The sequence below is a fragment of the Sus scrofa genome, chromosome 6 (genome assembly GCF_000003025.6).
Source record: "Sus scrofa isolate TJ Tabasco breed Duroc chromosome 6, Sscrofa11.1, whole genome shotgun sequence".
NCBI classification, from domain to species: domain Eukaryota; kingdom Metazoa; phylum Chordata; class Mammalia; order Artiodactyla; family Suidae; genus Sus; species Sus scrofa.
In genome coordinates, this window is record NC_010448.4 from 98,787,618 (window position 1) to 98,803,811 (window position 16,194).

At 37.2% G+C, this 16,194-nt stretch overlaps 1 protein-coding gene across 3 annotated transcripts in view; it reads right to left on the reverse strand.

Annotated features, from left to right (window-relative positions):
- Positions 1–16,194, reverse strand: part of ANKRD12 (ankyrin repeat domain 12) — a 117,521-nt gene that overhangs the window by 90,411 nt on the left and 10,916 nt on the right. For all 3 annotated transcript variants that reach the window (XM_021096065.1, XM_021096063.1, XM_021096064.1), the window contains exon 2: positions 2,706–2,843. In XM_021096065.1, coding sequence (XP_020951724.1) covers positions 2,706–2,792 — 87 coding nt within the window. In that variant the 5' untranslated portion in view covers positions 2,793–2,843. The remainder of the gene's footprint in view (positions 1–2,705; positions 2,844–16,194) is intronic.

Genomic DNA, 16,194 nt, shown 5'->3' on the forward strand with positions numbered 1-16,194 from the left:
TGTCAGTACAATCAGGCAAGAAAATGAAGTAAAAGTACTCATATCGGAAGAGTTCCCTTCATGGCTCAGGTGGCTCAGTGGTTAACAAACCCGACTAAGATCCATGAAGATGTGGGTTTGATCCCTGGCCTTGCTCAGTGGGTTAAGGATCTGGCATTGCCATGAGCTGTGGTGTAGGTCACAGACTCTGCTTGGATCCAGCGTTGCTGTAGCTGTGGCGTAGGCCAGCAGCTGTAGCTCTGATTCGACCCCTAGCCTGGGAACTTCCATATGCTGTGAGTGCGGCCCTAAAAAGCTAAAATAAAAAAAAGTCCTCATAGTGGAAAAGAAGTTAAATTATCTCTACAAGCAGGTGACATAATGCCATATGTTAAAAATCCTAAGGAATCCACAAATTTTTAGAATCAATAAATGAGTTTAGTAAGGTCACAGGTACAAGACCCACTGCACAAAAACGTGCATTTCTATACACTAGAAGTGAAAAATCTAAAATGAAATTATCTACAAAAGCATCCAAAAGAAGAAAATACTAATAATTTAACAATGGAAGGACAAGATTTGTACCCTGAAAACTACAAAGCATTGCTTAGGGAAATTGGAAATCTAAAAAACTGGAGAAAGAGTCTGTGGTGATGGACCTGAAGACATGTTGTTAAGATGACAATACTATTCAAAGTGATCTGCAGGAGTTCCTATTATGGCTCAGTGGAAATGACCCTGACTAGTATCCATGAGCATGCAGTTTCGATCCCTGACCTCACTCAATGGCTTAAAGATCCTGTGTTGCTGTGGCTGTACGGCTGTGGCATGGGCTGGCAGCTGCAGCTCTGATTTAACCCCTAGCCAGGAACTTCCATATGCCACAGGTGCGGGCCCTAAAAACAAAACAAAACAAAGTGATCTACAGATTCAATGTACAAATTCAATAAAATCCCTATAAAAATTCCACCAGACTTTTTTTTTTTGTGGAAACTGAAAAGCCAACCCCCAAATTTATAAGGAAATGCAAAGGTCCCTGAATAGCCAAAAGGATTTTTGAGAAGAACAAAGGTGAAAATCTGATTTTGAAACCAGATTTGGAGCTGCCTGGGGCTTGAGGCAGGAACAGGGTCACAATGCAAATGGGCACAAGGATCTCTTAGCAATGATGGGAATAGTCTAAATTGACTGTGACAATGGTTGCACAACTCCATAAACTTACTAAAAAAAAAAAACAAAAAAACAAAAAAACACTGAATTGTAGAGTAAATGGGTGAATTTTATGGTATATAAATTATACCCCAATAAAGCTGTTTTTAAAAAGATCTGTACACAAATGTTTATAGCATCTTTATTCATATTAGCCAAAAACCAGAAACATTTCAGATGTCCTTCAACAAGAAAATGACTTAGGGGAAGGAACGGACTTGAAAGAAAACAAAATCCAAATATAATGTATAAAACTAACTAGATGAAGCAGAGACTAGGGATAATGAGATCAGTTAGAAAACAACTGCAGGAGTTCCCGTTGTGGCTCAGTGGTTAACAAATCCGACTAGGAACCATGAGGTTTTGGGTTCAATCCCTGCCCTTGCTCAGTGGGTTAAGGATCCAGCGTTGCCGTGAGCTGTGGTGTAGGCTGCAGATGAGGCTTGGATCCGGTGTTGCTGTGGCTGTGGTGTAGGCCAGTGGCTGCAGCTCCGACTGGACCCCTAGCTTGAGAACCTCCATATGCTGCAAGAGCGGCCCTAGAAATGGCAAAGAGACAAAAAACAAACAAACAAACAAACAAAACAACTGCAGAAGTCTAAATAAACCTTTTGAGGGTCTAAATTAAACAGGAATGAAAGAAGAGAATCATGGGTTGATGGCAATAATACTAATTATTATTACTACTACTACTACTAACTACTAAACTAATACAATACTAATATATACTACATATACATACTACAGTATACATATACTATCTATATACTAATATCTATACTAATATGTAGATAATATATATACACTAATATAATAATACTAATTATAACCCTAATAACAAAAACAGTTAACATTTATTAAGCACTTTCTATGTACCAAGCATTATATTAAGTACAATATTTAAGACATTTAACTGTCACAATAATTCCATAAAGCAGTAACTATTGTCCTCTATCACAGAAGTACACTGAAGTTGGAAATGTTATGTGAATTTATCCGAAGTTATAGCAGACAAGGAAAAAAGTGAACAGCTACTGCATACTTGTGTTTTGCTACCAGGGATCACAAGGAAGAAATGACAAATGACTATGAGGTCTTGGATTCCCTCCCACCCCACCCCATGATTATTTCTCAAGTGGTTGTGCAATCTTAGTAATTATGTTATCTTAGGGAATGAAAAACAATCTCATCCCCAGGATCTGGCCCCACACTGCCTTTTTGTTTTTTTCTGTGGCTATTTCCGTGGTCCATGGAGGTTCCCAGACCAGGGACTGAATCCGAGCCACAGCTTTGACCTATGCAGCTAAGGCAACGCCAGATCCTTTAAAACCTACTGCAAAACTGGGCTGGTCATGGAAACTGCACCTCAGCTGCTACAGGCAGATTCTTAACAAACTGTACCACAGCAGGAAGTCCCATACTAATTTTGACTTTATAAGTAATTACTAAAAATACTAAATCAGAAGTATTTTTCACAATTTCCAAACAGTCAACAAATCTTTAGTATAATCGTATACCTTTCTTCCATATGATTTTTCTACCATATTGCTGTCACTGTCAGAATTTTCACTCTGAACTGGTTTTGCAAACCCAGATTTGGGCATCTTACAGCTGTTCAGCTAGCTTCTTCTTTTATCAGTCTTCTCATCCTGGATCTGTAAAGAATGGATATATAAGGGTTATTTGTATATGTATGCAATAAAACCTGCTTAAAGTTTATGCAACACAATTAGTGCAATTTGGTTTTCTCCAAGTCTCCATAAGTTAATTTATTTTCTCAGAGAGGCTATCCTAGTCTAAAATAAGTTCCATTTAACAATTTGAAATTCTAATTAAAGTTCTCTTGTTCAAGTCCATTAAGCTTGTCACTGAAAAGAAGAAAAGAGACCTACCTAGTTTTATGTTTTTTTTCCCATCTTCTAGACTAATACCTAACCTACGTTTTCTGGGTAACAGGCAGCAGTCCAGGTGGAAGCAAAGTGTCTGTCACCCCACCAAGCATGGCTCCAGTGGCAGGAGCTCCTAACAGATTCTCTGGTAGTTCTGAATTAGTATGGAAACCATTTCTTTCTTTTTTTTTTTTTTTTTTTTTTTTTTTGTCTTTTTGCCTTTTCTAGGGCTGCTCCAGCGGCACATGGAAGTTCCCAGGCTAGGGGTCGAATCGGAGCTGTAGCCATGGGCCTATGTCAGGTCCAAGCCATGTCTGCAACCTACACCACAGCTCACGGCAATGCCAGATCCTTAACCCATGGAGCAAGGCCAGGGACCGAACCCACAACCTCATGGTTCCAAGTAGGATTCGTTAACCACTGCGCCATGACAGGAACTCCAGTATGGAGACTATTTCTAAAGACCCAACCAAGAACTTGATAAGTCTGATCAGCAATAGTACAACATCTAATTCTATTTTTAATCAAATTAATTAAGCCTTTACTACTTAAAATACCTCAGAGTGGTTTATTTTCATTCACTGAACTTCCAGACACCCTCAGATATTTAGTTATTCTATCAATCTATTCAGTGATTTAATCCATATACTATATGGTAATTATCACTTCACGGATCATTTTCTTTCCAACCTGTTCAGCCTTCTGTCTCCTGCTCTACAAGCTGATGTAATCACTTTTGCTTAAGAGATCCAGAAAAAAATTCCAAAAAGTGGGTTTTACATATAAAAGAAGCCATGAGGCTAGACCCATTATGTTGCTGCCTGATGACCTATTAGCTACATGTGGTTGTTAAATTAATTAATGTTGCTACTATACTACACTGCGCATCTGTATAGTATGCACTATTACCTGTTCTATCATCACAGAAAGCTCTATGGCATAGCACTGGCCTGGACTGAGGCTGCTGGCCAACAGGAGCATGACTGGGGGCCACAACAAGAAATAGATGACCAACAAGCCTAACTATGTCTTGCCATAAATCTCCTATAAATGGGTATCAGAGATCTAAAAATGCTACATTCCAGTATCTGTATAAATTATTAAAACTCAGACACCTTGAACAGAAAATTTGTAAAATCTTCTGTATTCTTTTAAATTGTTCTACTAGTGCTTTAGAATTTATTTTGGGAGTTCCCGTCGTGGCGCAGTGGTTAACGAATCCGACTAGGAACCATGAGGTTGCGGGTTCCAGCCCTGCCCTCGCTCAGTGGGTTAACGATCCGGTGCTGCTGTGAGCTGTGGTGTAGGTTGCAGACGCGGCTCGGATCCCGTGTTGCTGTGGCTCTGGTGTAGGCCGGTGGCTACAGCTCCGATTGGACCCCTAGCCTGGGAATCTTCATATGCCGCAGGAGCGGCCCAAGAAATAGCAAAAAGACAAAAAAAAAAAAAAAAAAAAAAAAAAGAATTTATTTTGATAGAAACAAAGCCAAAAATCCTTTAAATTAACTGAGTTAACTGGTAAATTATCAAAACTAGATTAAATTAATTTGGACATAGCCAAATTAGAGTATACTGCAACACAAAAAACTGCCAGCATTCAAGCAGTTCAAATCTTTCATTTTAGAGAGGAGGAAACAAACTTGAAGAAATAAAGGAAAATTTTGACACTACACACAAGAGGCAGTTTTCTTTGGGGTCATTTAACTGTTTCAACTACTATCACATAAGCAGAATCATTTAAACTTAGCACTCTCCTAAAAGCTAGCTCGTATAAAGCTTACAGAGTTGGAGTTACAAGTCATATATAAATAAAAATTCTGACTCAGAAGCAAAACTGAGGTGTATGGTATCGATAGGCATTAACCTAGGCGAGACTATGAAGACAGAGCAAGTCACTGGAGAATGTAGGAGTGTCATATGTATTTTTTGAGAAAATTACACATGGCAATAATATATTAATAGACTGTATGTTAGAAAAAGTTTATATTATTTTTCAATAACTTTATTCAGAAAATTTCAGCACTAACAAAAAAATCACAACTGGATTTCAAAAATACTACTTTAGTCGACTAAGCATTTGATGTATAATAAAGTTTTGGGCCCACAATATACAATGTAATCACTAGAACAATCACTACACAAAGCAATAATAAAAATTACATTAGGTAAATTAAACTCAAATTATTTTAAAATGTACAGATAACCCAAAAGAAGGGAGAAAAAGAAATACTGAGGAATGAAAAATAGAGGGAACAAAAAAAACAGTAATAAAATGATAGACCTAATCCCAAACACAGCAATAATTCTATAAAATGCAAATTGTTTAAACATACCAATTAAAAAAGAGATTGTCAGGAGTTCCTGTCATGGCTCGGTGGTTAACAAATCCAACTAGGAACCATGAGGTTGCGGGTTCGATCCCTGGCCTTGCTCAGTGAGTTAAGGATCTGGTGTTGCCATGAGCTGTGGTGTAAGCCGCAGATGCGGCTCGGATCCTATGTTGCTGTGGCTCTGACGTAGGCCAGCAGCTACAGCTCCGATTTGACTCCTAGTCTGGGAACCTCCATATGCCACACGTGTGGCCCAAGAAATGGCAAAAAGACAAAAAAAAAAAAAAAAAAAAAAAAAAAAAAAAAATTGTCAGAGGAGAGAAAGAAAAGAAAAAAAAAGACCAAACTCTAAACAAGTAATAAGAAATTCACTTCAAATATAATATGAGTAGATTAAAAGTGAAAGAATGGAGAAAGCTATGTCATACAAGCATAACCAAAGGAAAGCTGGAATAATTAATCTCAGACAAAACAGATCTCAAAGCAAAGAGGGACATTACATTCTATATATTGATAAAAGGACCAGTTCACTAAATGTGTATGCAACTAGCAACAGAGCTTCAAAGTACAGGAAGCAAAACCAATGAGACTGACAGCAGGAATAAACAAACTGATGGTTACAACTGGAGTCTTCACCCACTCAGAAAGCAGAAAATCAACAAGGATATAAAAGAACTGAAAAAAATGTCATCAATTCAAAGTGACTGACTCTAGGAGTTCCCATAGTGGCGCAATGGTTAATGAATCCGACTAGGAACCATGAGGTTGCGGGTTCCATCCCGGCCTTGCTCAGTGGGTTAAGGATCCAGTGTTGCCGTGAGCTGTGGTGTAGGTCGCAGACACAGCTCAGATCTGGTGTTGCTGTGGCTGTGGCTAAAGCCCTCAGCTACAGCTCCAATTCGACCCTTAGCCTGGAAACCTCCATATGCTGTGGGAAGCAGCCCTAGAAAAGGCAGAAAGACAAACAAACAAACAAAAAAAGAAAGTGATTGGCTCTAATTGACATTAATAGAAAAATCTGCAAAACAAGCAGCAAAATAATACTCATTCCTTTCAAGGGCACACAGAATGATACTCATTCTTTTCAAGGGCATACCAAGATAAGTCACATCATGGGTCATAAACAAACATTAATAAATTTAAAATAATTAAAATCACACAAAGTTTGTTCTTACACAATAAAGAAATTAAATCAGAATCTATTATAGAAAGATAATAAGAATATATCCAAATTTAAAAAAAAACAGAAAAATCAATGAGGCTGAAAACTAGTTCTTTAAAAAAAAAACTTATCTCTCAGCTAGACCTATTAGAAATAAAATATAAGAGCTACATAATCAAAATACACAATGAAAGAATATCACTACAGATCCTACAAATATATAAAGGATAATAATGGAATATTACAAACTTTATACCAATACATTCAACAAATTAAATGAAATATACTAACTCCTTGAAAGGCACACAACAGCAAAGCTAACTGAAGAAATCATGCCAATAGCTCAATATTTATGAAAGAAACTGATTTCATATTGAAAAGCAAAGAAAACTCCAGATGGCATCAATGGTGAATTCTACAAAGCACATAAGAAATAATAACAAACCTACAACAAACTCTGCTAAAAAGGAAAGAGAACATATTTAATGAGGCCATCAATACCCTGATACCAAAACCAGAATAGTCTTTTGCAAGAAAACCATAGACAAATATATCTCATAATCACATAAGAAAAAAAAAATCAATGAAGTATTAGCAAATGAAATCTACTACATAAAAAAGGATAATACATCATGACCAAGTGGGATTTAATACCTGGAATTCAAGGACAGCTAAATGTTTGAAAATCTACGTAATTCATTATATTAACAGACTAGGAGAAATAACCATCTCAACAGTTACAGTAAAACCATCTGATAAAATTTAACATCCATTATTGACAAAACTCTCAGCGAACTAGTAATAGAACAGAACTTGAATGCTTTCTTTCCCTCCTAAGATTAAGAATGAGGCAAGGAAGTTCACTCTCATCACTTTTCTCCCCAGCTTTATTGAGGGGGAAATTGTATATATTTAGGATATACAATGTGACTGTAAGTATATACATTGCGAAAGCATTAGCACAACCACGCTAACATAGTCATCTCCTCACAGAGCATTTTCTGTGTGTGCTAAGGACACTTAAAATCCACTCAGCAAATTTCAAGTATAGAATAGAGTACTAACCATAGTAACCATACCATAGTTAAGAGTCTCAGAACATATTCATCTTATAACTGAAAGTCTGTATCCTTTGACCAGCCTTTTTCCAATTCCCCCACTTGCCAGGCTCTGGCAGCCACCACTCTACTTCTTGCTTCTATGAATTCAACCTTTTTAGATTTCACACATAAGTTAGATCATACAGTGTTTATCTTTCTGCCTGGCTTATTTTACTTATTTAGCACATCCTCCAAGTTCAACCCTATTGTGGCAAATGGCAGGATTTTTTTTAATGGTTAAATGACATTGTAATTATATATAGTTGACCCTTGAACAATAGGTTTGAACTGCGATGGAACACTTATATACCGATTTTTTTCAGTAAATACTACATTATTATATGACTCCTTGTTGGATGAAGCGGAGGATGTGGAACCACAGACACAGAGGGCCAACTGTGAGGTTATAGATTTTCGACTGCACAGAGGATTCGTGTCCCCACCCCTCATGCCATTCAAGGATCAACATTTTCTTTATCCATTCATCCATCAACAGGTTGATTCCATACCTTAGCCACTGTGAGTACAGGTGCAATGAACATGGGAATCCAGATAATACTAATTTCATTTTATTTGGATATATACCTGAAAGTGGGATTGCTGGATCAGATGGCAGTACTACTTTTAATTTTTTAAGGAACCTCCATACTGTTTTCCATAGTGGCTGTACCAATTTACATTCTTACCAACATCATGAAAGGGACTCTTTGCTACACCCTCACCAACTATTACTATCTCCTGTCTTTTTGGTAATAGTTACCCTCAGAGGCATGAGGCACCTCATTGTGTTTTTGAATTGCATTTTCATTATTACTGTGGTCAATACACCTTTTCATACTCTTGGCTCTATGTCTTCTTTGGAAAAAAATGTTCAGGTCCTTTGCCCATTGTTGAAGCTTTTTTTTTTTGCTACTGAGTGGTACTTTTTATTTATTTTGTCTTTTTTCCTTTTTAGGGCGGTACCCACGGCATATGGAGGTTCCCAGGTTAAGGCTCTAATCGGAACTGTAGCCACTGGCCTATGCCACAGCAACGCCAGATCCGAGCCGCATCTGCGATCTACATCACAGCTCACGGCAACGCCAGATCCTTAACCCACCGAGCAATGCCAGGGATTGAACCCGCAACCTTGTGGTTCCTAGTCGGGTTCATTTCTGCTGTGCCACAATGGGAACTCCGACTTTTTATTTTTTGGCTATTAACCTCTTGTATGTTTTGCAAATTTTTTTCTCATTCCGTAGGTTGCCTTTTCATTGTTTCCTTTGCTGTGCAGATTTTTTCATTTGATGCAGTTATTTTTACCACAGTTGCCCATGCTTCTGGTGTCACATCCATGAAACCACTGCTAAGAACAATGTCAAGGAGCTTCTTCCCTATTTTTTCCTTTTTTTGGGGGGTAGGAATTTTACAGTTTCAGGCCTTGCATTTAAGCTTTTAATCTATTTCAAGCTGATTTCTGCATGTGACAGGAGTCTAATCTTATTCTTTTGTATGTAGATATCCACTTTTCCCAACACCATTTACTAAAAATAAAACTATCCTTTCCCGGTTTAGGGTTCTTGGCACCCTTGTCAAAGATTAATTCACTGTATATGCACGGGGGTTTATTTGTGGGACCTTTATTCTGTTCCATTGGTCTTTGTGTGTCTTTTTACATTAGTACTATACTGTTTTGATTAGTAAAGCTTTATAGTATATGTAATTTGCAATCTGGAAGTGTGATGCCTCTAGTTTTCTTTCCCAAGATTGTGCTGGCTATTCAAAGTCTTCTGTGGTTCCATACAAATTTTAGGATTGTTTTTTCTACTTCTAATTTTGATAGAGATGGTACTGGATCTGTAGATTATTTTGGGTAGTATGGACATTTAATATTAACTCTTCCCCATCAATGAACACAAGATATCTTTGCATTTATTCATGTCTTTAATTTCTTTCATCAATGTCTTATTACTTTTCAGTATACAGATTTTCTATCTCCTTGGTTAAATTTATTCCTAAGTGTTTTATTCTTTTTGATGCACTGTAAATGGAATGCTTTCTTAATTTCTCTTTTCATAGTGTGGAGTAATGGATGGGTGAATATTTCTAATTGGCTTATAGCATTATCTTGAGTCATTCTATATACTTAGTGCCATTTCTCACTGTTCCTCATACATGCATGCCACTCTCAAAAACACACTTAAGAGTTTTCACAGCTTGGAGTTCCTGTTGTGGCTCAGTGGAAACAAATCTGACTAGCATCCACGAGGATACAGGTTCAATCCCTGGCCTCACTCAGTGGGTTAAGGATCCAGCGTTGCCATAAGCTGTGGTGTAGGTCACAGACATGGCTCAGATCTGGTGTTGCTGTGGCTGTGGTGTAGCCTGGTGGCTACAGCTCTAATTCAACCCATAGCCTGGGAACATCCATGTGCCGTTGGTGCAGCCCTAGAAAGACAAAAAACAAATAAATAACAAAAATACATTTTATGTCTCTATTTTGTTTATGAACTCTTTCTTCTCCTTTAGGCTTAAACTATCTCTACTCTAAGATCAGAAAATATACTCACTTTTATTCCCTTTAAACTTCTTTTAACATTTAACTCTTCCCATCTATCTGTAATGCTAGTTTTTTTTGTTTTTTTGTCTTTTTTTGCTATTTCTTGGGCCGCTCCCACGGCATATGGAGGTTCCCAGGCTAGGGGTCCAATCGGAGCTGTAGTCTCTGGCCTACGCCAGAGCCACAGCAACGCGAGATCCCAGCCGCGTCTGCAACCTACACCACAGCTCACGGCAACGCCGGATCGTTAACCCACGGAGCAAGCGCAGGGACCGAACCCACAACCTCATGGTTCCTAGTTGGATTCATTAAGCACTGCGCCACGATGGGAACTCCTGTAATGCTAGTTTTTAACAACAATCTTTATTCCTTTATATACCCAAGTATATTTCTGTGCTTTCTAGTCTGTTTCACCACACTGAGTTTCTATTCTTATGCCAATGTTATCCTGCTTTCTGTTTTTGCATTTGAATATTTAACATTTTATATTTTTACATAGCTTTATAATACATTTTTGTGCCACATAATTTTTCGCTTTCAAAATTATCTTGCGGAGTTGTGGCTCAATGGTTAACGAATCCAATTAGGAACCATGAGGTTGTGGGTTCAATCCCTGGCCTCGCTCAGTGGGTTAAGGATCTGGCATTGCCATGAGCTGTGGTGTAGGTTACAAACTCGGCTCGGATCCCGAGTTTCTGTGGTTCTGGTTTTGGCCAGCGGCTACAGCTCCAATTCAACCCCTAACCTGGGAACCTCCATATGCCGTGGGAGCGGCCCAAGAAATGGCAAAAAGACAGAGAAAAAAAAATCTATCTTGCCATTTCTCGCCAAATAAATTTTATATTAATTTTGACAAGTTAAAAATGTTGACATCCGAGTCAAAGAAATAAACATAAAAATTAAACTACACAGAGGCGCTATTTTAAGATAGAGTAAATCCTCCTAAAACATGAAATAAAAGCTAAAAGTCATTTTTTAGAAGTTCTAAATAAAAATTTTAAACTAGAAATGTAAATATCATAAACAGAAAACAGATGACAAGTGAAAACATTTGTATCACATATGAAAAAAATAGTAACCAAAGAGTTATAACAAAACAATAAAACCCAGAAGAAATGAAGAGACAGTTCAAAGAATAAGAAATATAAACATGGAGTAAACATACAGACATATTCAAATCATTCATTAACTTTTCATTTATAATGATTTTTATTTTTCCATTATAGCTGGTTTACAGTGCTGTCAATTTTCTACTGTACAGCAAGGTGACTCAGTTACACATACATCTATACATTCTTTTTTTCTCACATTATCATGCCCCATCATAAGTGACTAGACATAGTTCCCAGTGCTAGATCATTCATCAACTTTAAAACTACAAAATGATGAGAAGACTTTTAATTTAGGACTGACAATGACTGAAGCTATATTGGCAAGGATTCAGGAAAACTGGAATATTCATACATTATTGGTGGTGACGAAACTGGGATAACCCTTTGGAGACGAATCTGGGAAAACTATTAAAATTTAAAAGCACAGCCTTTTGCCCCAATAATTCAATTTTTAGTATTAACCGTACATATATACTATACAAACGCAGTTATCCAAAATACTGGGGAAAAAAACTTTAAATATCCATTTACAAAAATATGGCTGAATAGGAGTTCCCACTGTGGCTCAATGGGTTAAGAATCCAACTAGTATCCATGAAGACATGGGTATGATTCCTGGCCTTACTTAGTGGGTTAAGGATCCAGCATTGCATAAGCTACCACGTAGGAGCAGATGTGGCTCAATCCTGTGTTGCTGTGGCTGTGGTGTAAGCCAGCAGCTGCAGCTCCAATTCAACCCCTAGCCTGGGAACTTCCTTACACCACCAGTGCAGCCTTAAAAAAAAAAAAAAAAAAAAGGCTAAACAAAGTATAGCACATTTTTATGCTAAAAATTATGCAAAAATCCCTTTTTTTCTTGACCTCTCCTTTTATGCAGAAATTCTAAATGTTGGGAATACCTCAGGACTTGATCCTGGATCCCTTTCTAGTCTCCAACACACTCCCTAAATAACATAAGCTCATGGTTTTAAATACAACTGAAGTACCACGGACTTCCAAATCTGTATCTTTAGTTCTCATTTAAAACTCCATATTCATATATTCTACTGCCTAGACATCTTCACGTGGATGTCTAATAGGCATATCAAACAAAAAAAAATCATAGAAAAATCTTTATTTCCCCGGTCAAATTTCCTGCTCCACACTCACCCAACCATCTTCTATTTCAATAAATGGCATGACCATCCATCTGTTACTTAGGCCAAAAATTCAGAAACATGGACTTCATCTCTAAAACATACATCAAATTAAATCTATGTCTTTCCATCTCAACTGCTACACCCCAAGCCACCACCATCACTTGACTGGCTAGTGCAAAAACTTTGCCTCCCTGCTTCTATTCTTACCCTATTCTCTCTTAAACACACACACACACACACACACTCTTCTACAAGCAGCAATCTGAGTGATCAAATCTCTGTCTCTCTTTTTTTCTGGCCTCACCCACGTCACGTGCAAATTCCCAGGCCAAAGATCAAACCTGAGCCACAGCAGTAACCCGAGTCACAGCAGTAACCTGAGGCACAGCTATAACACCAAATACTTAACTGCAAAGCCACCAGGGAACTCTCAGATCTCTTAAAATCAAAAATCAGATGATACCATTGCCCTGCTTAATTTTTTTTTACTGGTTTCCCACATAACTCAGAATAAAATCTAAACTCAACCTAAACTATCTGTATTATATGAAGAAATAATGAAACAGACGTGAATATTTTTAAAGCATTTAAAATCCTCAAAGAGGAGTTCCCGTTGTGGCTTGGCAGTGATGAACCCAACGAGTATCCATGAGGATGTGGGTTCAATCCTTGGCCTCACTCAGTGGGTTAAGGGTCCAGCATCACTGTGAGCTGTGATGCAGGTCACAGACTAGGCTCGGATCCCACGTTGCTGTGGCTGTGGTGTAGGCCAGCAGCTGCAGCTCCAATTCAATCCCTGGGAACTTCCAATTGCTGCAGGTGTGGCCATAAAAACCAAAAAAAAAAAAAAAAAGAAAAGATTGATAATATGCAACAAAACTAAACAGAGCCTAGAAGAAACACAAGAGTATGAAAGTATAATAATTGAAATAAAGAACTCTACAGATTAGACAAATAGAATGGCTAAACCAAAGAATGACTTAATACTTAGTGAGCTAGAAGATCAGGCAGAAGTTAGTGGCAGAACGCATCAGGAAAGGATTTTTTTTTTAAAGGAAAATATTAAAGTTAAGAGATATGGAGAGAAGTTAGAAGTGACAGAATTCATATAAGAGAATTTCCAGAAAGAAAAAAAAAAAGAAAGAAAACAAAATATTTGAAAAAATAACCAATATTTTTCCAGAACTGAAGAAAGATAAAAAATCTCAGATGAGGAGTTCCCATCGTGGCCCAGTGGTTAACGAATCTGACTAGGAGCTATGAGGTTTCGGGTTCGATCCCTGGCCTTGCTCAGTGGGTTAAGGATCCGGCGTTGCTGTGAGCTGTGGTGTAGGTTGCAGACTTGGCTCGGATCCTGTGTTGCTGTGGCTCTGGAGTAGGCTGGCAGCTACAGCTCCGATTCGACCCTTAGCCTGGGAACCTCCATATGCCGTGGGAGCAGCTCAAGAAAAGGCAAAAAGACAAAAAAAAAAAAAAAAAAAAAACCTCTCAGATTAAAGTGTTTGGAATACAATCTGGTGCAAAGTAGACAAGAAAGAAAGACAGAAAAAGAAAGAGAATATGAATCCAAGTGCCAAGTAAGACAGAAATTGAACTACACCCAGACACACTATAAACTGAAAAAGATAAGCAAGCAAAAAATTTCAAAATCTTCTAGGGAGGAACTGGAGGTCACACACAGGAAAAGAAATCAAATTGACATAAGAACTTCCGAAAAGCAATGTAAGAGTAAAGTGAGAAAGTGGTTAAAGTACTTGTCTTATTCAAAGGGAAGAAAATATATACATTTAAATATATATTGTAAAATTAAGAAACCGTGGGAAATAAGCAGAAATATAGTAAAAAGAAGGTAAATAATTTCCAATATATGTGTTATTATAATAAATTTATTGCAGTGATTACAATAAATGAAAATAGATTAAACTCATTGATCAAAAGGGTCTCTGAGGTTGGATAAAAATGAGATTCAGCAACTGACTTTATAAAAGAGACCAAAATAGGATACTAAAATGGTTGACAATAAAAGGATAGGAAGAGGTACCAGGGAATATAACCCCAGGTTGGTATACAGGCTTTTCTTTAGGCCCCATTCATAAATAATTCAGACCCTTTCTGTCTGGGTACAGCTCCTGGCAATCCTGGGCCTGTGAATTCCAGTGCTGCATTAAAGCTCACACACTAACAAGTTATCTATTTTCCTTACAGAAGAGGGCTTCAATTTCTACTTCCTATTATGACATTTGAGTTCTTTTTCCTTTTCAGACACCTGCAGATTCCTCTTTTTTGCTTTCAAGCTCAGCTGTGTTTTAAAAATATTTTATTTTCATCTAGCATTTCCATCACATTATTGAAACGAAAGGAGTGTCCACAGTTTGCCATGTAGTCCAGAAGTCCCAGAACATGTACTTAATTTTTTAATCTTACTTTCTTCATCTATATTATGAAATGGTAAAGCTCAAAATAATTAAGCTAGGAGAAGTAAATAAAATCATACCCTAGCATAATAGTCCTTGGTACATATAGTCCTTGGTACATATAAAATATTCAAATGCTGCCCTCTAAATTTACCACCAATTTTACATCCTACCCAAGGATAGTAAAGCTAGAACCATAAGCATGGAACAGAAATGCCTAACTTTTTTCCAGTTCCAGCTTCCACTGAGCTGCAGTTATGCTGAGGGTAAAAATGCTTCTTCTAAAACTATTTTGGGTAAAAAAAAAAAAAAAAAAAAAAAAAAAAAAAAAAGTCACTAGTAAAGGACTGAATTACAGCAACAGAATTCAATGATCCTTAAGAGCCATTCAGTTAGGAAAGTGACTATTATTTTCTCCGTGATTTGATCTGGGAGCCTGAAGTCCAAGATTCTATTCTGAGATCTACCACTGACGTTTCTGATTGACCTTCATCACTGCTCAGTATTTCTGTTTCTTCTTGAAAATAAAGTTAGGCTAGATAACATAAAGGACCTCCTATTTTTCTAAAATTCTGATTCCAGAATAAGAGGTTTAAAACAATTTCACTCCATTCTATTTTTCTATGAATACAAAAGTGATAGCTTAAATTATTAAACAATTATGACATCTTTACTGATGTGTTCCCCCATGCAAAAAAAAAAAAAAAAAGAATAAACCATTAGACATAAATACTAAATATTTCCTACTTTAACAAAGACCAAAGGCTTAATTAATTCCCTTACACTTAAAAAATGGTCTTAAAAAACAATGGAAAAGCCGCAAGATAAATGACCATGCTTCTGGGATATTAACTGGACCCCCTATCACTACAACTACTTAAAACAATTCAAGTGACAATTCAGTCCATGAAAAGGGCTTGTGCTTGCTTTTATCACACCTTCCTAAAGTAAGCCTTGGTTGGTTTTCACCACAATGTTTTCTGGTAATAGTTCTATAACATTTTCTCAAAAGAATATGATGGTTGTGTTCCAGACCAAGAAATTAGTATCATAAAAATCACAAATTTAACCAACCTGAAAAAGATGGAAAACATCCACATAAACTGTCTTCATCACTGTCCTTAAGACAATATTTTTTCATGTCCTTAAGGAATTTTTATGGCCCATTTTACACAGCTTCTATAATGAACATGTACTACTTGTATAATGTGCAAATACAAATTCAAAAAATAATAAACAAGTCGACTTCTACTTGGTTTGCTCTAGAGAACTGCAGTGTCCTAGTTAGAACCCAAGGTGAGAGAAGTGCTTCAGGCAGAGG